Source organism: Bubalus bubalis, chromosome 12 (genome assembly GCF_019923935.1).
Source record: "Bubalus bubalis isolate 160015118507 breed Murrah chromosome 12, NDDB_SH_1, whole genome shotgun sequence".
Lineage (NCBI taxonomy): Eukaryota > Metazoa > Chordata > Mammalia > Artiodactyla > Bovidae > Bubalus > Bubalus bubalis.
The window spans coordinates 35914875-35936687 of record NC_059168.1 but is presented as its reverse complement, the minus strand read 5'-3'; the positions used below and the strand labels follow the sequence as shown (position 1 = coordinate 35936687).

At 35.2% G+C, this 21813-nt stretch overlaps 1 protein-coding gene across 5 annotated transcripts in view; it reads left to right on the top strand.

The window, feature by feature from the left end:
• ASB3 (ankyrin repeat and SOCS box containing 3) overlaps positions 1-21813 on the top strand; it is a 122363-nt gene that overhangs the window by 78332 nt on the left and 22218 nt on the right. For 4 of the 5 annotated variants that reach the window (XM_044925904.2, XM_006044751.4, XM_044925902.2 and 1 more), the window contains 3 exons: positions 1561-1738; positions 4598-4795; positions 17283-17540. In XM_044925904.2, coding sequence (XP_044781839.1) covers positions 1561-1738; positions 4598-4795; positions 17283-17540 — 634 coding nt within the window. The remainder of the gene's footprint in view (positions 1-1560; positions 1739-4597; positions 4796-17282; positions 17541-21813) is intronic. The other variant, XM_044925905.2, reaches the window with a different exon arrangement.

Below are 21813 nucleotides of genomic sequence, written 5' to 3'. Positions count from 1 at the left end.
CCAAAGATCTACAATAGAAGCTATTCACTGGTGGAATCGGGACTCGGACACAGGACTTTGATTTCTCATCTTCCTTCCTCTGTGCTGTACCTTCCCACAGACTGTCATGATGCATTTTATGACTTCCAGTCCCCAAAATTCCAATTATTAGTGTGTAATACTTAGAATGAAATAGGTTAAACTGCAGGTTAGTTACTCTCTCCTCATGCTAAGCCTGTCTCCTGGAACACTAAGCACCTGTTTTTTTTTTTTTCCTCTCTGAATAGTTATGAACAGCAAGTTGAAAAGGTATATAGGTATGTTTATAATGTAACTATACATGTTTCTAACTCTTTAAAATGACTTTCAGTGAATTCTTCCTCATTACCCAACTTTTTTTACCTGAAATTTTACAAAGACTGGTTCCTTATTCTTATACATTAAAATTGTCAATCAAAACAAAATATTGCTTAAAAAAGAAAGTTAAGTAGGTTTCTTTTTTGACTTAATCTTTCCTCAGCTATAGTGTTCATTTCTTTCTAATGCTGACAGTAGGTGAGGCATCCACCTTGTACAAGTCAAGAAGATTCAGTGTATCTAGATGTGTTGAATACCCAGTTGGAATTTCTGACTCTTCCGTGAATTCTGACTTACCATTTGTATTTTGCATTGTTCTTACGCATGTCAGGGCTTTGGTTTATTCAAGGTGTATTTATGAAACCTCCTTTTAAATAAAAAATTGTCTTCCCCCTTGAGGATGATGATTTTTCCACTGAGGTGTATTCCAGAAATTTAAAAATTTTCATGGTCATGTATTAACACACACATACTTAGCATACTTAGCACATTATTTGTCCATGAGAAAAGTTTAAGGAAGTCTGCTATTTTTGAAACCTTCACAGAAATTGAGGTCACTAAACTTTTTCACATCTTTATACATTTGCTTCTAAATAATTGATTAGATTTATGCTTAAAAATTCAGCTTAGAAATCCATTTAAATAGAGCCTTTTCCTTTTATTGTGGGCTCTGTTCATCACACACTGGTCATGAAGAAAAGGAATGTAATAGAGAGTATAGTCAACATTAGTTTAAAGTTATAGCCCCTGTGTATATCATTTCTACTGGAATTTTTTTCACGACTCAGCCTGAATCAATTAGTGGCATCTATAAAGTCTCATAATTTAGATTTTTTTTCTTATTCTTTCAATAATGATCAGAAATGTTATCTGTATTTGATGATTTGCATATTTTTTTAAATGATTGCTTATTAGACCCTCAGAGTGTTTGTTGGAGGAAGGGTTAGAATGAAATGAATCCTTCATAGGGTAAAATTCATATTTTAGCTTAAAAATGAATTCTAAAATATTAATCTTTTTTTTCTTGTTAACATAAAAGCAAAAACAATTTAAATGATTACCAATAAGAAATTGAAAATTAATGTTTCAACAACAGTATCCATTAAGGAGGACAATCTGTTGTACTATGAAAGCCTTGTAAGGCAGCTGCTTTGAATTGTTTGTTGATTGTCTTTTTTTTATTTTTGCATTAAAGAGGGTTATATGTTAAATGTTTTATTTTAGGTGCAAATGTCAATTGTCAAGCTTTGGACAAAGCTACTCCCTTGTTCATTGCTGCTCAAGAGGGCCACACAGACTGTGTGGAGCTTTTGCTCTCCAGTGGGGCAGATCCTGATCTTTACTGTAATGAGGACAATTGGCAGCTACCTATACATGCAGCTGCACAGATGGGCCATACAAAGTAAGTGCTAAAAATGAAAAGTAAAAATGGTCTCATAATTCAGAGCTAGTAAGAAATTAGATCTTCTGGACCAGACCCTTTACCTCCAGGCATAATCTTTGATGTTCCCTTCTCTGCTGATTTGCTTAATGGTTAGGTCCACCCCCGCATCTGTCTCCCATGCCATCCCCTGAAGTTCATAGTCTTGCACTTTCTTAGAGTGAGGCAGAATGGCCCAGGAGACTGTCTCAGGGTGTTAAATCTTCCCTCTGACTTGCTTAAGCTACTCTTCCACTCCTTTCCAGTTTTATCCTAGACATCTTGAGGTACTGATCTGATGACTTTATTCAATGTACTTATATTACCTCCCTGACCCCAGAAAGGTTTTGGATTTGTGATCTCTGTTGGAGTTCTTTTTCGTGGGGTCTAGGCAGTCCTCCACATCTTGAACCCTTTGACTGGACTTCTCTTTGTCTGATTTCAAATTCAACCTGGTTCTTTATTCTGCCTCTGTTACTCTTCTTCCCTAGCCAGAAAGTCAAATGAAATTTTTGGAGAGAGAGAGAGACTTAAAGAAAGTTGAAACTCCCTGAAATTGGGAGTTCTAAGAATCTTAGAAATTATTAAACCTGGTTTTACCTTGAGAATATGGCAGCCTATCTTAATATGGATTGGTACCAAACAGTTTTTTTTTTTTTTTTTTTTTAATTTTATTTTATTTTTAAACTTTACATAACTGTATTAGTTTTGCCAAATATCCAAATGAATCCACCACAGGTATACATGTGTTCCCCATCCTGAACCCTCCTCCCTCCTCCCTCCCCATTCCATCCCTCTGGGTCGTCCCAGTGCACCAGCCCCAAGCATCCAGTATCATGCATCGAACCTGGACTGGCAACTCGTTTCATACATGATATTTTACATGTTTCAATGCCATTCTCCCAAATCTTCCCACCCTCTCCCTCTCTCACAGAGTCCATAAGACTGTTCTATACATCAGTGTCTCTTTTGCTGTCTCGTACACAGGGTTATTGTTATCATCTTTCTAAATTCCATATATATGTGTTAGTATACTGTATTGGTGTTTTTCTTTCTGGCTTACTTCACTCTGTATAATAGGCTCCAGTTTCATCCACCTCATTAGAACTGATTCAAATGTATTCTTTAAAAATATATATTTAAAGTTTTTAGAGTCTTATTACTGCAGTAGTAATTTTTATAGCTATTGTTGTTGCTGTTGCTGTTGTTGCTGCGTCGCTTCAGTCGTGTGCGACTCTGTGCGACCCCGTGGACTGCAGCCAACCAGGCTTCTCCGCCCATGGGATTCTCCAGGCAAGAACACTGGAGTGGGTTGCCATTTCCTTCTGCAATGCATGAAAGTGGAAAGTGAAAGTGAAGTCGCTCAGTCGTGTCTGACTCTTAGCGACCCCATGGACTGCAGTCTACCAGGCTCTTCCGTCCATGGGATTTTCCAGGCAAGAGTACTGGAGTGGGTTGCCATTGCCTTCTCCCAAGCTATTGTTAGTATTATTTAATTTAAAAAGTAATAGTGAAATGGTCTTGTCTTTAGTATTTAATATGTTTGTATAGTAGAAAAGCAGATGCTGTAATTAGGTTATTATGCCACTAGGTGTCATGGTATTTTACTGTTTTCTTAAACATATTTGTAATCTTGTTTGTGCCTTGTTGAAGAATTTGGTCATGGACAGGAAGGCCTGGCATGCTGCAATCCATGGGGTTGCAAAGAGTCGGACACGACTGAGCTACTGAACTGAACTGAAGAGTATATTTTTTCCAACTCACTTAAACATTTTTAACACATTTTTTACATGTAAGAGACACTCGACAGGTTCTTTATTGTAGCAAAATACTTAGGTTTAAAAATTTGATGTTTTTCTTAACTCTTGATATTTTATTTAATCATAAATCTACAGTTATACTCTGAGCTTAAAATTGATTTCAGAACCCTCTTGAGAATTTGCCCTTATTTGTTCTCAATTTTGAGAATTCTGTTGGTCACTGATGATTTTCTTCATAGTAAATATAGGCTCTCCTTAAATATTGTTATCTTAGTCCTATTTTACCTAAGGAAAAGTGGCAAGGAGAAAGAATGTTACAAATATACTTTGGTGTAGCTCTCCCTTTCTTTTCCCAGAAAGAGGAGAATTTCTGGCTTATATTATCCTTATAGTGTAGGCTAGTCCTTTCTCTCCAGCTGAGTGCTGGAGGTAAGTCTACAAATAATCTAAGAACTTTTTAATGATTTTTGTTTAGAACTTTCTCTCGTTAGCAACCGGTCTTTTAAATAAATCTGCCATAACACATAAAAGAACTCATATTCTTTTCTGAGAATAGAATATTTTAGCAGAAATTCTGATTTCTTCCTGATGTAAATACTGTTCATTTCATGTCTCTTATCATCCTAAAAAATTCTTACTAATTAGAAAAATAAAACTTTGGTTGCTACTTTACAAAGGAAAATAATTTATTGTCTTGATATAAGTTTGTATTTAGTGTAATGAAGTTTTAAATAATTTATTAGATCCTAAAATATCTCATATAAAATTTGAATTCTGGGGACTCGAGTAGTGGTGGTAATGTAAACAATTAGTAAAAAAATTAAAAAGGACAATATGTTACCTAGTTACTTTTATAGGAACATTATTTAGTTTTTCAAATATGTTTCAGGGCCTTCTTATGAAGCAACAGTAATAAGCATTTTGGAGTATGTAGCTTGTAATAATTTATTGTACGTAGAAAGTACACTGAAGACAGACAGACTTCTTAAATTCAATCAATGGGTGACTCAAACTATGTCCTGTAGAAATGTCTGCAATTATGTATATACAGAAACATACTTCTGAATTTGTGTATTTGCAGAATCTTGGACTTGTTAATACCACTCACTAACCGGGTTTGTGACACTGGGCCAAACAAAGTGAGTCCTGTGTACTCAGCAGTGCTTGGAGGGCATGAGGAGTGCCTGGAAATGTTGCTCCAGTCTGGCTACAGCCCAGATGCCCAGATGTGCCTCGTCTTTGGATTCAGTTCTCCCTTGTGTATGGCTTTCCAAAAGGAGTATGTATATCTACTTTACTTTCATTCTTTTTGGCTGTATGGAGATGTGTTTCCAAATGATTTTCTTTTGTGATAAAATAGCATGTCTTAGAGCTAAATTGGGAACTTAAAAACAGAAAAACAGACAAAAACAAAAGCCTCTATGATGTACCTTTGGTGGTTTCACTAATCAAACTATAACAAAGACAAGGTGATGATGTCAGGTTTTTTTCCTTTTCTCTTTGGAGCTGGATGATGTTTTTTGGTGTAGCAATTTTAGGGGATATATTTAATATATTAAAGTAAATGCAGGAATTCTCTGATGTCTTTGATCTTCAAAACACTTCAAGAATTAAAACAAACTTTAAGTTATACAATGACTAAGGCCTGAGGATTTAATGTTTAACATGGTGACTATAACTGACAACATTGAATTATAAAATTGAAATTTGCTGAGAGTAGAACTTAAATGCTCTCAAAAAGATAATTATATGAGGCGATAAATGTTTCCATGATGTATATGTGTATCAAATCACCACATTTTATACTTTAAATATCTTGCAATCTTATTTGTCAGTTATACCTCAGTAAAACTGAGATAAAAAGATAAAAAAGATTTTAAAATTTGTCAAGTATTGTATTGACTGTTTCAGGTTATTTGTCATTTGAAATTTATAAGCCTTGTTAAGAATCTAAAATAAAACTTTATTTTTATAGATATTATAGCACTTTTAATGTATTTGGTATATAGCATTTATTTCTGTAGGTCACACTAATTAAATTTAAAAATTTTAATGTTTCTTTTGCTAGTCTACCATGATCCTATGAGTAGAATAAATGAAGAATTATTGATAGATTATTGATTAGCTTCTGGCCAAACTAGACAAGATTTGTCTATCTGACTCATAAGGTTTTAAAATAGAATAAATAAAAAAAGGCTTTATGTAAGAAAAGCCATATTGAGTAAAATCTGTGGTCCAACCAATAGTAAAATAAGTTGTGCAGCTAGAAGCTGTTATTTTTAATGATGCAAAAGAGGTTTGTGGGCTAATCTCAAATTTCATTGGCTTTCCTAAATTCACCATTACGGATTGCTAGCTATGACTTAAAAATTTATCAAGAACTTATTTGCTAAGCTTTTCTTTCTCTATCATCTCAACATTTGCTGTTTAAAATAGTAGTTCATTTTTATTTGTTCTGAACTTAAGCTTCTAGGTACACACTGTACTCTGAGTATTGTAGTTTTGGTTAATCTAGTATCTGGGATCCACTCTGTGCATAACTTTCATGATTTCATAGTTCACTATATAGTTTCTTTGGTTTTATCTTTCTAAACAGGAGGCCTAGTTACTTTAGTTTGCCTCACTAGGGCTGTACTGTTGACTTTAGTTGATTCAGTTGTTATTATATATATGTTTCCATTTTTTTTTATTATTAGATTAGAATTGAACATTTTTTTATTTGATAAGAACATAATAGTTTTGTATAGTTGTATGTCTGTGTGTCCAGCATATCAAGAATCTGTTTTAGCCTTCATCTTAGCTTTTGGAGGAATGATATTTTTGGTTCTTCTGTCATAGCAGCTTAGCTCATAGTCTTATAAGTGTAGTTTGAATTAAACATGTTAAACCATAGCAGTGCTCCTATTAACACCAAAATACCTTAAAATGAATGTTTTTCTGGCCTGAGGAATTGGGTAGAATAGAACCCTCTGGGACAGGGTATGAGGGAAATCCTGGAGAAAGAGAGCTGGAGAAAAGGTTTTCTTGATTCTGTGTACAAACCTACATATGTCCAGGGCCTATCCAACCTTTGAATTCACAGGGCAGAAATTATTGACAACAAGATTTGAACTATCACCCAAGTCTCAGGTCCAAGTGGCACATTTCATGGGGCCAGACTCAAAGCAGCATAGCAAAGGCTTGAGAACTGAATTTGCATTGAAGTAACTGTCTGTAGAGGTGAAAAAGAAATTGTAGTCTAAACCTAACTAGGTTATATACCTCCTAAAACAAACAAACACATTCAGTATTATGGTCAAAGAATTATAGCAGGACCCAGGGCCCAGAGTCTACACACAGCATTACTATTCATAATATCCAGGATACAATCTAAAATTACTTGACAGAACCAGAAAAATATGACCAATTTTAGAGGGAAAAGACAATTAACATGTGTCAGCCCTGAGATGATGTAGATGTTGGAAATATGTAATGAGGTAAACACACTTGAAATAAATGGAAAGGTAGATATTTTCAGCTTAGAAGTAAAAATTAGAACCAAATGGACTTTTTAATAAAAACTGAAAAGTGTAATATCTGAAATGAAAAGTTAGCTGTATGAGCTTCATAGTGGAATGGAATTGACAGAGGAAAGAGTCAGTTACCTTGCAGATAGACCAATATAAATTATCCAAACAGAAGAACAGAGAAAAAGAAGATTGGGGGGACAGAAAAGAATAGAGCCTCAGGGACCTGAGGGACAATATCATCAGTGTTGACATTCATGTCATTAGGATCCAGAAGAGAGGAGGAGATTGTGACCGATAATGGACAAACACATCCCAACATTAGATAAGGACACAAGTTTATAGATTTAAGAAGCTAAGTAAACCAAAATATGAGAAGCTCAAAGAAAAGCATGCTTACAAAATAATCAAACTGTTGGAAACTTAAAGAAGTAACATTGTGGTTTATGGTGGTCTTTGGTCACAGACATGAGCAATTAGACTTCGTTTTTTACTATTCTTGGCAGTGTTGCTATGTGAAGTGGCCCTATGTATCATAATTGAAATCTTTTTTAGTGACTTTAAAAGGACTTGTCATGTATTTGATTCCATGTGGGAACTTATAATTGGAGCAAATGTATTTTTAATTAGTAAGGTAGGTTTTCAGTAAGAAAACTCGCTGGAAAATGCTATTTGTTAGTCCATAGGAAAAAAGCCAAAACATCAGAATATCTCTTTGATGAGGGTACATTCTCTCTGTCTTTACAGTTTACTTTTTATTTGTTTGCCAGAGCCATGGCAGTAGACTTAATTTTGAAACATCTTTGCCATTATTTACCTACCCAGTGGGAAATTTAATTGAAAGGGAAACATTTCCCAAGAGACTAAGGCTAAGAGATGGTAGCTTTATTATCACATATGCTCACATTTAATATTTGTATATACATATAGTGCACTGCACAGTGTCTGGCACATCAGAAAAAAATATCAAGGTTAATTCTCTTCTTCATTTCTGGAGGACATATCTTTTGCCATCCTCTGTTTATCTAAGAATAGCATCAATTAAACTTTTAGTCTTTAAACATTTACATAAGCTAATGTCAAATTCTTAGTTTGCATGTAATCGCTCTACATAAATGGGAAAATCATTTGATTATTTTGAAATTCAGTGTAAAGCTGATCGAGCAAGAAAACTGTGAATTCTTCCAGTAGGTTTTGTTTTAGTATTTCAAGAGGGTAACATAGATAGTGCCTGGGGAAAGAAATTGAAAAATTTGTTAATTTTTTTATTTCTTTCAATATGCATCTGAAAATTTGAGTTCTCTAGGTTACATACTTAAAATTATTTAAATTAATTAGAATTACCTTTCTAAAGGACAATTGACTAATTTTGTTTAAAAATAGCTTTTTGTTCTGTTTCTTCTTAAGCCAGTGTATGAATTTCCTGTATTACATTTACCAATTATGAATAAGAATTTGAGTTTTGGTCACAAAAATAATACCAGGGAACTTGGAAGACTATTTTCCAAAATTAATAATTAGATATTTGAACTTTCAGATATTTGGTAATAGATAATAAGTTTAGTGGTGTAAGTTTTTTTCTAACATTACAATAGTAAAAAATGTTGATCAGTTTTCACAATCAGTAACCAGACCAAAAAATAAAAAATAATTGCAAGCCATAATGGAAACATGATTAACCTAACAATATAAAATAATTACATGCAGTTTGGGGAATTAAGTAGAGTGATATGGAAAGTGGAAGTGCATACATGCACATGTTTTCGTGTCGTTCCCCCCCCCCCCCCCCCCCGCCCCCGGCCAGTCTGTGTTTTTGGTTGGTGCATTTAATCCATTTACATTTAAAATAATTATCAATACATATGATCCTATTCGGAGAAGGCAATGGCAACCCACTCCAGTACTCTTGCCTGGAAAATCCCATGGACAGAGGAACCTGGTAGGCTGCAGTCCATGAGTCGCTAAGAGTCTGATATGACTCAGCGACTTCACTTTTACTTTTCACTTTCATGCATTGGAGAAGGAAATGGCAACCCACTCCAGTGTTCTTGCCTGGAGAATCCCAGGGACGGGGGAGCCTGGTGGGCTTCCGTCTGTGGGGTTGCACAGAGTTGGACACGACTGAAGTGACTTAGCATCAGCAGCAGCATGATTCTATTATGGTTTTCTAATTTGTTTCAAGTTTATTTTGTGTAGATCTTATCCTCCTTTTGTGTTTCCTGCCTAGAGAAGTTCCTTTAGCATTTGTTGTAAAGCTGGTTTGGTGGTACTGAATTCTCTTAACTTTTGCTTGTCTGTAAAGCTTTTGATTTCTCCATCAAATCTGAACTAGAGCCTTGCTGGGTAGAATATTCTTGGTTGCAGGTTCTTCCCTCATCACTTTAAAATATATTGTGCCATTCCCTACTGGCTTGTAGAGTTTCTGTTGAGAAATCAGCTGATAACCTATGGAAGTTCCCTTATATGTTATTTGTCGTTTGCCCCTTGTTGCTTTTAATATTTTTGTCTTTAATTTTCACCAGTTTGATTACTATGTGTCTTGATGTGTTCCTCCTTGGGTTTATTCTGCCTGGGACTCTCTATGCTTCTTGGACATGGTTGACTATTTCCTTTCCCAAATTAGGCAAGTTTTCAGCTATTATCTCTTCAAATATTTTCTCAGATCCTGTCTCTCTCCTCTCCTTCTGGGACCCTATAATGTAAATGTCAGTGCATTTAATGTTGTCTTAGAGGTCTTTTAGGTTGTCCTCATATTTTTTTTTTCATCCTTTTTTTAATATTCTGTTCTGTGGCAGTGATTTCCACCATTCTGTCTTCCCAGTCACTTATCTGTCCTTTTGCCTCAGTTATTCTGCTGTTGATTCTTCCAGTGTATTGTTCATCTCTGTTTGTTCTTTAGTTCTTCTAGGTCTTTGGTAAACATTTCTTGCATCTTCTCCATTCTGTTTCCAAGATCCTGGATCATCTTCACTGTCATTATTCTGAATTCTTTTTCTGGAAGGTTGCTTATCTCTATTTTATTTAGTTGCTTTTCTGAGATTTTTATCTTATCCCTTCATCTGGGACATGATCCTCTGCCTTTTCATTTTGCTTAATTTTCTGTGATATGGTTTTCATTCTGGTGACTGTGGGATTTTCTTGCTTCTTCTGTCTGCCTTCTGGTGGATGGGGTGTCTTGTCGTGGTTTCTCCTTTGTCTTTGGACATGGGGTATCTTTTTTTGGTGAGTTCCAGTGTCCTGTCAGCAGTTGTTCAATGGCTAGTTGCAGTTTCAGTGCTCTGCTATCTTGAATTGATCTCCAGTTTTGTTTTGTTTTATTTTGGCTATGCTGAGTCTTTGTTGCTGAGTGGGGTTTTCTCTAGTTACAGGGAGCGAGGCTACCCTTCTTTGTGGTACGTGGTCTTCTCCTTTTGGTATCCTTTCTTGTTGTGGAGCATGGGCTCTAGGGCACAGGGCTTCAGTCGTTGTGGCATGTGGGTTCAGTAGTTGCAGTCCCTGAGCTCTAGGGCTTCAATAGTTGTGGTGCATGGGCTTAGTTGCTTCATGGTATGTGAGATCTTCCTGGACCAGGGATTGAACCCACAACTGCATTGGCAGGCAGATTTCTTTACCACTGATCCATCAGGGAAGCCTGTGGTATGAGTTTTGAAATTTTATTTGTATAGTAACAATGTGTTATTATAGTAATGTTGGTTTGGTATAAGATCATTGTATAAAAGATTTAATCAACGCTTATCTGACTTTAGTTATTAATGAGTCAAAAGTTTTTTTTAAGTTAGTTTATTTTAATTGGAGGATAATTACTTTACAATATTGTGGTGGTTTTTGCCATACATTGACATGAATCAACCATGAGTGCACATGTATCCCCCCATCCTGAACCTCCCTCCCACCTCCCTCCCCACCCCATCCCTCTGGATTGTCCCAGAGCACCAGTTTGGGGTACCCTGCTTCATGTATTGAACTTACACTAGTCATCTATTTTATATATGGTAATATACATGTTTCAGTGCTATTCTCTCAAATCATCCCACCCTCGCTTTCTTCTACACAGTCCAAAAGTCTGTTCTTTACACCTGTGTCTCTTTTGCTGCCTTGCATATAGGATTGTCATTAATGTCTTTCTAAATTCCATATATATGTGTTAATATACTGTATTGGTGTTTCTCTTTTTGATTCATTTCACTCTGTGTAATAGGCTCCAGTTTCACCCACTTCATTAGAACTGACTCAAATGTGTTCTTTTTCTTAGCTGAGTAAAACTCCATTGTGTTTATGTACCTTACTGTTTTTCTGCCGATGGACATCGAGGTTGATTCCATGTCTTAGCTATTGTAAACAGTGCTACAGTGAACATTGGGTACCTGTGTCTCTTTCAATTCTGCTTTCCTCAGTGTGTATGTCCAGAAGTGGATTGTTGGGTCGTATGGCAGTTCTATTTCCAGTTTTTTAAGGAATCTCCACACTGTTCTCCATAGTAGCTGTATCAGTTTGCATTCCCACCAACAGTGTTTTCTCCACACCCTCTCCAGCATTTATTGTTTGTAAACTTTTTGATGGCAGCCATTCTGACCAGTGTGAGATGGTACCTCATTGTGGTTTTGATTTGCATTTCTCTGATAATGAGTGATGTTGAGCATCTTTTCCTGGTTAATTAGCCACTTGTATGTCTTCTTTGGAGAAATGTTAGTTTAGTTATTTGGCTCACTTTTTGATTGGTTTGTTCATTTTTCTGGTATTGAGTTGTATGAACTGCTTGCATACTTTGTCAGTTGTTTCCTTTGCTATTATTTTCTCCCATTCTGAAGGCTGCCTTTTCACCTTGCTTATAGTTTCCAAAACTTTTGTTTTCTTATTTGTATGTTTTCTGGCATTTCTCCTGAGATCTAGAAATTTAACATTTCTGATGCTCTTTGCACTGTTGGCCTGTTACGTTATGGTAAAGTTATCTGCTTTTACAAACAGTATAATTAATATCAAAAAGTGATGAAGATAATAAATAATGGCTCTGGGTTTTCCTTTATTTTTTGTTTTATTCAGCCAATTTAACTTTTTAGCTCAGGATTAGCATTCTGAAACATTTTTACTGAGTATCCCTTGGAGAGAATAGGCTTCTATTTGAAGCAGTGACCTTTAGCTCTTCTCATACTCCAAAGCATGATGGAAAGTTGTCTTGTCTCCTCCACTACTGTACAAAAGAATTCCTTATCCTTTGGGGCTAACAAGTTAACAGCTTCAGTGACATGAAGCCAGTCTTTCAGGGGCATAGCTGAGTAATTCAACTCAAATGAGAAAATACAAGAAAATGACTTCTTTAACTGGAATGGGTGAAAGAGATGGGAAGTTGAGAAATTACAGGAAATTTAAACAAATATTAATGCCTTTTATATATGGCTGTAGAAAGGGCTCCTGGCTTAACTGACCTGATTATGTTTTTCTAATCAATACTGATCATTGTTATCCCGCTAATTTTATAAAAATAATTGTGTCCATTCTTATCATTATATCACACATGAATACATCTGACACAATGTAATGTTTTTATTTTATTTTCAGCTGATGGTTAAAAGCCATTCAGTAAAACTTACTATATGACCTTTTAATAATTCAGCTAAAAAGTCGGTTGTAGGTTTTGTTGGGTTATTAAGATATTTGTCCATTTCCATTTGTTTAAAAGAAACCTTATTAACATGTTGAATTTCCTTTTACTGTGCTTCTTTTTTATCTGAGCCTGTTTCTGTGCATAGTTTTGAACTTAAAAGGGCAGTATGATGGAAAATGTACAAGCCCCCAAGTAAGGTTTAGACATTGCTTTTTTGGTTTTTAAACTTCTCTTTCTCTGTGTATTATAGTTTTCACTGTTACATAATATGAAGTCTCTTAATGTGTCATAAGTAGTTCTTGATATTTGTGTTAAATAAGAAGGACTACTCTAGGACTTGAAGAGTTTTTCTTATTCACCATCAGGGCTTGAAAGAGAATTTGTATTAAGTGTTAAGAGGAACACATACATATTCCCATGTAATTTATATTTTAACCAAAGTTTTATCTAAGCCTTTATCTTGCTAACTGACATGTAATAATCAAGGGCATTGTAGAGCACTGAAGTTACTTGAGTTGCTGGAGCTTGTTATGTATATTTGAGATGTATAATGTAACAGAAGCTCAGGGCATGCTGAAAAAGTTTTATGATCCTCCAGTTGTATTTTGTGTTTATTATTGACCATGTAAATGGTAGTTCTGTTGAAAAAGGGTTTATAATGTAGCAGTAGGTAGTTTATAAAAGCCTTTTAGGAGTGTGCTCTTATTCCTTCTAATACAAGGCAGTGTGATAACTGGAAGGAGTTAGAACTGTGTTTTGTAGAATACTCTTTCTATACATTGTTAATAGATAATACATAGGATAAAATGGGTTCTTTAGTTAATTAAGTTTGGAATACACAGGGTTAAGCAGTGGTAATTAGATTTGTTTCCTGAAGGGCTTCTAAGAATTTTTCTTATGGTGGTGTGTTTTATGAATTCCTAAGGAGGGATGAGTCTACCAAAGTTTGAAAAATTTGGAAACATAGGATGAACTTTACAATAAATACACTATTATTCCTGTGTTTACAGACTTTTGGGGCATTTTATATCCTCTTTATTATGCTTTTTTCTGATTAATGATTGGATCCATTGCTTTAATTCTAAAGGTACTTCCTCTGAAGTGTATCCAGAGTTTGAAGAAAAATACTTGCGCATACATTTTAAAAATGTAACTAGCATACTGTTTAAGTTCATCCTGTATTTCTCTCTTATATGGACTAGTGTATACTATAAAGGGTCTCTCAAATATTTTAATTATGGAGGCTTTTTTAACATAGATCATTTGCAGGGACTAGTGTTCCATGGAACATACTTGAAGAAACAGATCTGGCCTTAAAATAATTCCCAATTTGACTATTTCCTGAGATGTTTTGTTTTTATAATGTAGGAGAGATATTTCTGATATTTGTGATATCATATTCACTGTTGGATTTTGATTTGCTATTATTATCCCAGTTTTACAAATTACTAGTTTTGTGATTAAGTTTCAGTTTTTGCATCTAGAGTGGAGGTGGTAATAAAAGTTACTTTTTAGGGTTATTGTGAATATTAAGGCAAATCTTCCATGTAACACATTTATCATAGTTGCCTGGTGTAGAACAGATAAAGGTTGTTATTATGGAGAGTTATATGTGCACATGTTCTTCTAACATTTAGAGATGGTTGGTTGGTTTATCAATGGCCTTGTCCTTAAATTTTTCTTAGCATGAATCACATGGCGAGATGCTATATTTGAAACTTGAATGGGAAAGCCTCTTGGTTTTATAGTTTTTTTCCTAAACAGAAAATAGATTCTCTAGCTATCTGTGGCACTTAATATAACAGGGGCATTTAGGGCTCTCATTTACCTTTGTATCTGCAAAAATACGTCGTCCTCTCTGAGGGCTAAAGCACCTGTGGTTAGGCCATTGATACTTTCACGTTGCTTGAGGGAAGAGTTCAGCCAGTTTCTGAAGTGCACATGTAAACATATATGCCTTGAAAATTAAGGGTTCTTGAGAATTGTGTATCACATTTTTAATGAGGCAGTGTCTCCAGCTTTTCCCACTTTCCTATATGTTTGTTGGAATGTGTCCAACAGTCCATGTCATGTGTTACTCATCTGTTTTGTGGTGGAATCAGCAAGTAATAACTGCTGGATAATGAGAGCCTAATGAGGTCAGAGTGGTTGAAAGAAATCGCTTATAACTGTTTAAAACCATCAGTCAGACGTATATCCTGTAAGAGTGGATATGGATACATATGCATGGTTGAGTCACTACACTGTTACCTGAAACTGTCACAGGATTGTTTGTTAATCGGCTAAACCCCAATACAAAAAAAAAGTATATCCTTTAGCGTTTCTTGTGGTGCAGGACTGTTGGCAATAAATTCTTTTAGCTTTCCTGTATCTGAAAATAGCCATAAGAAAGAAAAGTATATACAGGGCTCTTTTCAAGAACAGTGATAAGAATGATGGTGTTTCCAGGAACAAATATCAATATATACTAGACAGACAACAAAGTTAATTAATTTTTATAAAGAAAATTTTAGAATTATAGCTTTTTATTTTCTAATTGTTATGTATATTGTTGATAATAAAGAGAATTAGTATTTAATCTTTTAACTGAAGAAAAGAAGCACAAATTGGAGAGCAAATAAAACAGATTTACAAAAATTTACATAAGTGATATATATGTATATGATGTTTAACTGCTTTGAAACCTTGGACTCAAGTTCTCAGAAGTAGTTGGTCTCACATGACAATGGTTTAAATGTTTTATATTTGTTTTTTATATTCTTTTTATGATTCTTAATTATTTAGGTTCTTTAATACTATGAATAATGAATTTTTTTTATTTCTTGTTATTTAAAATAGCATTAATGTCAATTTCAGAGGGAGACTTATTTTATTCTTGCATATTTTCTTTCACAGCTGTCTGCGTAGTGAATGTACATGTTTATTGAACTTTGTTAAAGTTATATCATAAACAGTTTTTTAAATGTGATCACATAACCATCATAATTTTGGTTTTTAATGACTATGTCATATTTTGCACATATCTCCTCCTCTGTTAAACAGTTAATTTATTTAAAAAATCTGTTATAGACAATACTGTGGTTAATATATTTGTGCAAATAACATATAATTTATTTTTGTCTCAGGTAGATTCCCAGGATTCATGTTTATTATATTTAAATTTGTGGCATTTTACTTTGCATATCATTTTGTTTTACAAATACTTATATAATGCTAATTCTGTGTGCCAGGATGGTTAAGTAACTTGCTCAAAGTCACACAGCTAGTAAGTGGCTGAGCAGTCTGGCTCCAGTCTGTGCTCTTTATAACTTTGCTATAATACCTCTTTTGACACCTTTTGCCAATTAGCTCTCTCATAAAAAAGTTAAACTTACTTTCAGTCATTTTAAGCACAACTTAGCAGGATGATAATTTTTAAAACAGGTAACCAATTCAGCAGGTATAAAATAATACACTTTCATTCAGTAAAACACTTGATAAAGATTAATTTTAAAAAATGTAAAGCTTTAAGTTTTTGTTCATAAAAAAGGCTATTTGATTGCTATCTACCACTAGAAATTTAAAAGAAAGAGGGAAATTGATCCTGTCTTTTTTGACTGATCATATTGTTTATTAACTTTGTTTAGCAAGTATTTTGTAGTATAGATAATTAATTGTGCATAAAAAATCACAATTTGAAGAGTTTTACTTGTCAGTGATAATTTTATTTAAGGTAAGTGTTTTAAATTCTAAGGGCATGACTTGTTCATAGTTGAAAATTAAAAACCATGCAACGTGGTGTAAATTAAAAGACACTTACTCCTTGGAAGGTAAGTTATGACCAACCTAGATAGCATATTCAAAAGCAGAGACATTACTTTGCCAACAAAGGTTCATCTAGTCAAGGCTATGGTTTTTCCTGTGGTCATGTGTGGATGTGAGAGTTGGACTGTGAAGAAGGCTGAGCGCCGAAGAATTGATGCTTTTGAACTGTGGTGTTGGAGAAGACTCTTGAGAGTCCCTTGGACTGCAAGGAGATCCAACCAGTCCATTCTGAAGGAGATCAGCCCTGGGATTTCTTTGGAAGGAATGATGCTGAAGCTGAAACTCCAGTACTTTGGCCACCTCATGCGAAGAGCTGACTCATTGGAAAAGACTCTGATGCTGGGAGGGATTGGGGGCAGGAGGAGAAGGGGACGACAGAGGATGAGATGGCTGGATGGCATCACTGACTCAATGGATGTGAGTCTGAGTGAACTCTGGGAGTTGGTGATGGACAGGGAAGCCTGGCGTGCTGCGATTCATGGGGTGGCAAAGAGTCAGACACGACTGAGCGACTGAACTGAACTGAACTGAGTCTCAATCCACTGGACATGTAAAACCATCCACTATCACATCTGCCATTCTTTTTTTAAATTATTTTTAATTGAAAGATAATCACAATATTGTGTTGGTTTCTGCTGTACATCTAATTACAGTGTTGTGTTGATTTCTGATATACATCAACATGGATTAGCCATAGGTATACATATGTCCCCTCCCTCTTTAGCATCTGCTATTCTTATTTTCCAGTCATAACTACTATTAACTATTTGTAAGAATTTTTTTTAATTTGAAAATCTTCTCTTCCCTTCCCCTTCCCCCCCTTCCCCTACCTTCCTTTCTTTTTACTGATGGAGCTGTGACTTCTTTGGAATTGTAAATATTCTTTTGAAGTATGGAGCTCAGCTAAATGAACTTCATTTGGCATACTGCCTGAAGTATGAGAGGTTTTCAGTATTTCGCTACTTTTTGAAGAAATGTTGCCCATCGACACCATGGGACCATATATCTGAATTTATAAATCACGCAATTAAAGCACAGACAAAATATAAAGAATGGTTGCCATCTCTGCTACTTGCTGGATTTGACCCACTGAATCTACTGTGCAGTTCCTGGTAAGAAATCCTACTACTGTGGACTTGACTCTTTTCATTTCCCCCAATTTCTTGAAATCCCTGTGTTTGGAAGAGACAGTTACTGTGTGTGTTTTGATTGTGATGGCTGTGTTGGGATGAAAGAATTGGGGACCTGCTAATAGTGAGATTGAATGTAAGGATTGTTTATTGCTAAGTCATGTCTGACTCTTTTGTGACCTCATGGACTGTAGCCCACCAAGCCCCACTGTTCTTGGGATTTTTCAGGCAAGAATACTGGAATGGGTTGCCATTTCCTTCACCAGGGGATCTTCCCAACTCAGGGATTGAACCTGCATCTCCTGCTTGGAAGGCAAATTCTTTACCACTGAGCCACTGGGAAGCCCTGAATGTAAGGATAGAATCCTAGAAAAAGGTCAGAGGCGGTTAGAAGAGAACAGAAAGGAGTGGGTGCCAGTGAATCCTCTCAAAAGGGCTGTTTCTTCTAATTGGGCCATCCCTCATGCTTCTTTTAAAATGCCTGCAACAGAATGGTTGTAGCAGCTTTGGTGATTTCTAGCATCCCTTAGTCAACTAGATGGACACGCCTATCCTGTAGCGTCTTGTCTGTTTGAACTTAGTCTCTCTCAATAAATACTGATTTCTGAAGCAGCTGAGGATACAACTGTTTACCTCAAGTGGTTTCCCAGAAGGGCATTGCCTATGAGTGATTATATGAAAGTTGAGTCAGAATTTTTCTAGGGCAAAAGGATAAAAGTTGTTCTATAAGCCTTTGCAGGAGTTACGTGTCTAGATGAACTGAGAAATTATTGATAATTGTAGCAGTGAGAGAACTCTTTTGGCCTGATAATTTGAGTCAAGTGAGAAAATAGAATAAAAGTCTCTAGGAATATAGAGAACATGGGGTGTTTTATAAAATTTCAATGAAATATTTGGAAGATTTCATTTTTGTGCTTCAGAACTACCATTTACTAAAATAATTTTTGGGCAAGTACTGAAATTTTGGATTTCAGCAGAAGAGTGCTTTGATATCTTGTTATTTAAATTTTGCTTTTCAAAGTGGTCCTCTCTGGGATTCATGCAGGCAACACTGGTGCTTCCTACTTGTAAATTTAATTTGCATTTCTGTGACTCCATCTTCTACCTGGTGGCCTCTCCATCTATATTGTAAAGAAAAGATCTTTATTTGGCAGGATCCCAGTATATCACCTTTTTATTATGTCTACCATAATATAGAATTCAACAATTTTCTCTAAGCAGAGATTTAAAATTTTAGGTTTAGGACTATCATGTCTTTCTGATACTGAATGTTTCAGTTTGGTGGCTTGTGAGGAAAAACTGCTATCTGATAGGTGGTTTGAGGAATATAGAAGTAAAGCAAAATTTAGATACATGTTCTAATCTCCACTTTACTTTTTGTTTATAATTTGCAATGGTTTGAGTCCCTGATTGTATTTACTTCTTTTTCCAGCAGTTGATTGATTAATACATCATTATCTGTCAAGTACTCATTGTTGTAACTCTCTGTATACCATTTCAATAAATTTTCACAAAAATTCATAGTATTTTTTGATAACTGAGATATAAAACTATTGACAATTAATTGAGAAATATAATTTTTAAAAGTTATTTGTATATGTTTACTTGTCCTAAGAAACCCCCTTTACATGTGCACATGTGCGTGCACACATACACTCACTGCTGAGATATGAATACTCACTACTGAATGCTATATCTAGCTATTAACAGAGCTATTTAAGTACCTTTAACTTTTTACTTAGTGGATTTTATTGTTGTGTCTGGGCTTCTGACAACTAGTAGCAGTTGCCCCTCACCATTCCCTCCCCAAAATGCTTCTGTAAATCCAGCTCATAGAGATACCGTGGGCAGTCCTGGCAGGGTGTTCCCTTTCCTCTGTCACTCCATTTTGTTCTTACTCCCGAGGCACCCGCATTTTTCTCAGCCACACTCCTTGTGTTTTACTACTGAAGCTACTTACTCGGCTCCATCTTACTTCCTATTACTTTCAGCCTTCATGCTCCATTCTGATTTTTAGTTTGTTTATTTCTTTAACCAACACTTAAAATATTGCCTGATATACAGTAGCTACTATGATTGATTCTTTACTGTTAACTCATTTAATATAAAATATAGTAGACACTATTATCATTAATTTATGGAGAAGGAAATTGAGGCACAGAGTGTTCGACATACTTGCCAAAGTTCACACAGCTATTTAGTGCTAGAGCTTAAGATTTGGACCCAGGCTGTCCAGTAGTATAGCTCAAGTCTGTCTTTGTAGCCCCTATGCTATTCTACCTTAGTCCTGTGTATCCTCAGGATTGTGATAATTTTGTCACTTAATTTCAGGTACCTTGTTAGTCTCTCAGTTGTGTCTGACTGTTTTCAACCCCATGGACCCTGTGTCCATGAAATTCTGCAGGCAAGAATACTGGAGTGGGTATCCATTCCCTTCTCCAGGGGATCTTCCCAACCCAGGAATCGCTCCCGGGTCACTTGCATTTTAGACAGAATCTTTACCATCTGAGTGACAAGGGTACTTTAATCTGTTGCCTAAACTGGAGGAATCTGGGCCAACTTTTCTCTTTCCTATTCCTAAATTAAGAATAACCTATATAAGGAAAAAATTAAATGTATCCTCTTTTCTTTCCCTCCTCGGACAACTACATAGACTGTTGGAAGAAAAGGGAATTATTTAGCTTTATCCTCCTAAAAGGCTTCTAAAATCGTCTTCTATCCCTAGTTCTTCTATGGGGTTCCCTGCCCCTCATGTGAAAACTTGCCTATTTGAGATTTTTTTGTGGTAATAAGCCACTGGATTTGTGCTTTGTTTATTGGATGTGTTTGGATAGAAAAAAGTTAATAAACAGTAAACTACAGATTATTTTTAGTAAATTGTAAAACTTTCAGCTATTTGAATTGAGAACAAAAATTGTGTGTATTTTACTCTGAAGGAATAACTTTAGTTACTTTATTAGAAAAAACACGATAGAAAATTTCACTTTAGCAGTAAAAATGCATAACACGGTCAAATTTTTGTTCGCTTATCTTTTATTGAATGGATAAAGCCAGTGTTTATGCTGAATGTGATGAATGTTTTGCTTTCTTTGATCAGTTTACATTCAAAGATCTGTTTTAAAAAATTATCCCATAAAAATTCCAATATGTTGTTAAAGTGGATTTTGGTTGTATTTTATTTATATCACATGTATGTCGGTTGCTTAATCTTTGTCATGTCAATTACAAATGTCTTTCCTAGATATTGCTTGTCTTAAATAGTCTTTAAAAATGTATCTGACTAAATAATTGCCTGTCACAATATAAGCTGCAGAGTTGAAATATTTTAATGCAAGACTAGGTTTCCCTCTCACCATCAGTGCAATAGACAAATAATAGAAAGTGAATGTCATCTGTGCATTTAGTTGATTAACTGTCAGTCATTTATGATTGTACATCTGCTTTGTACAATGTAGTGGTTAATGTAGTGCAGTAACAATACATTTTTAGTGGCACTGTCAGCATTGGTAAAATACTCAACATTGTATTAACTAAAGCTGTGTAAACAGATTTATTGTGTGTGTTTTTAGATAACTGCATAAAAATGACTTTGTGTTTGATCACAGTGAGATTTAAACCACATTAAGGTAGAAAAATGAAACCATTAGAAAAGAAATAAGGAACCAGAACTGAGAAACCTTTGGTGTGGGTTCCTAGAAAGTGAAGGAGATTGTTTGCCTTTGAATATATTTTATCATTTCATGTATTCTCAGTATTTTCTGATAAATTGTGACTTCACTGAGAACTTCTTGAGAAGTAAAATGTTTCCCCGAGTGTTTGTGCTGTAGTTTCTTTTTCCTTATATGAGTTTGCTTTTTTTTTTTTTTTTTTTGCATTTCTTTTCCATGGGGATGGTCTTGATCCCTGTCTCCTGTGCAGTGTCACGAACCTCATTCCATAGTTCATCAGGCACTCTATCTATCAGATCTAGGCCCTTAAATCTATTTCTCACTTCCACTGTATAATCATAAGGGATTTGATTTAGGTCATACCTGAATGGTCTAGTGGTTTTCCCTACTTTCTTCAATTTCAGTCTGCATTTGGCAATAAGGAGTTCATGATCTGAGCCACAGTTAGCTCCTGGTCTTGTTTTTGCTGACTGTATAGAGCTTCTCCATCTTTGGCTGCAAAGAATAGAAGCAGTCTGATTTCGGTGTTGACCATCTGGTGATGTCCGTGTGTAGAGTCTTCTCTTGTGTTGTTGGAAGAGGGTGTT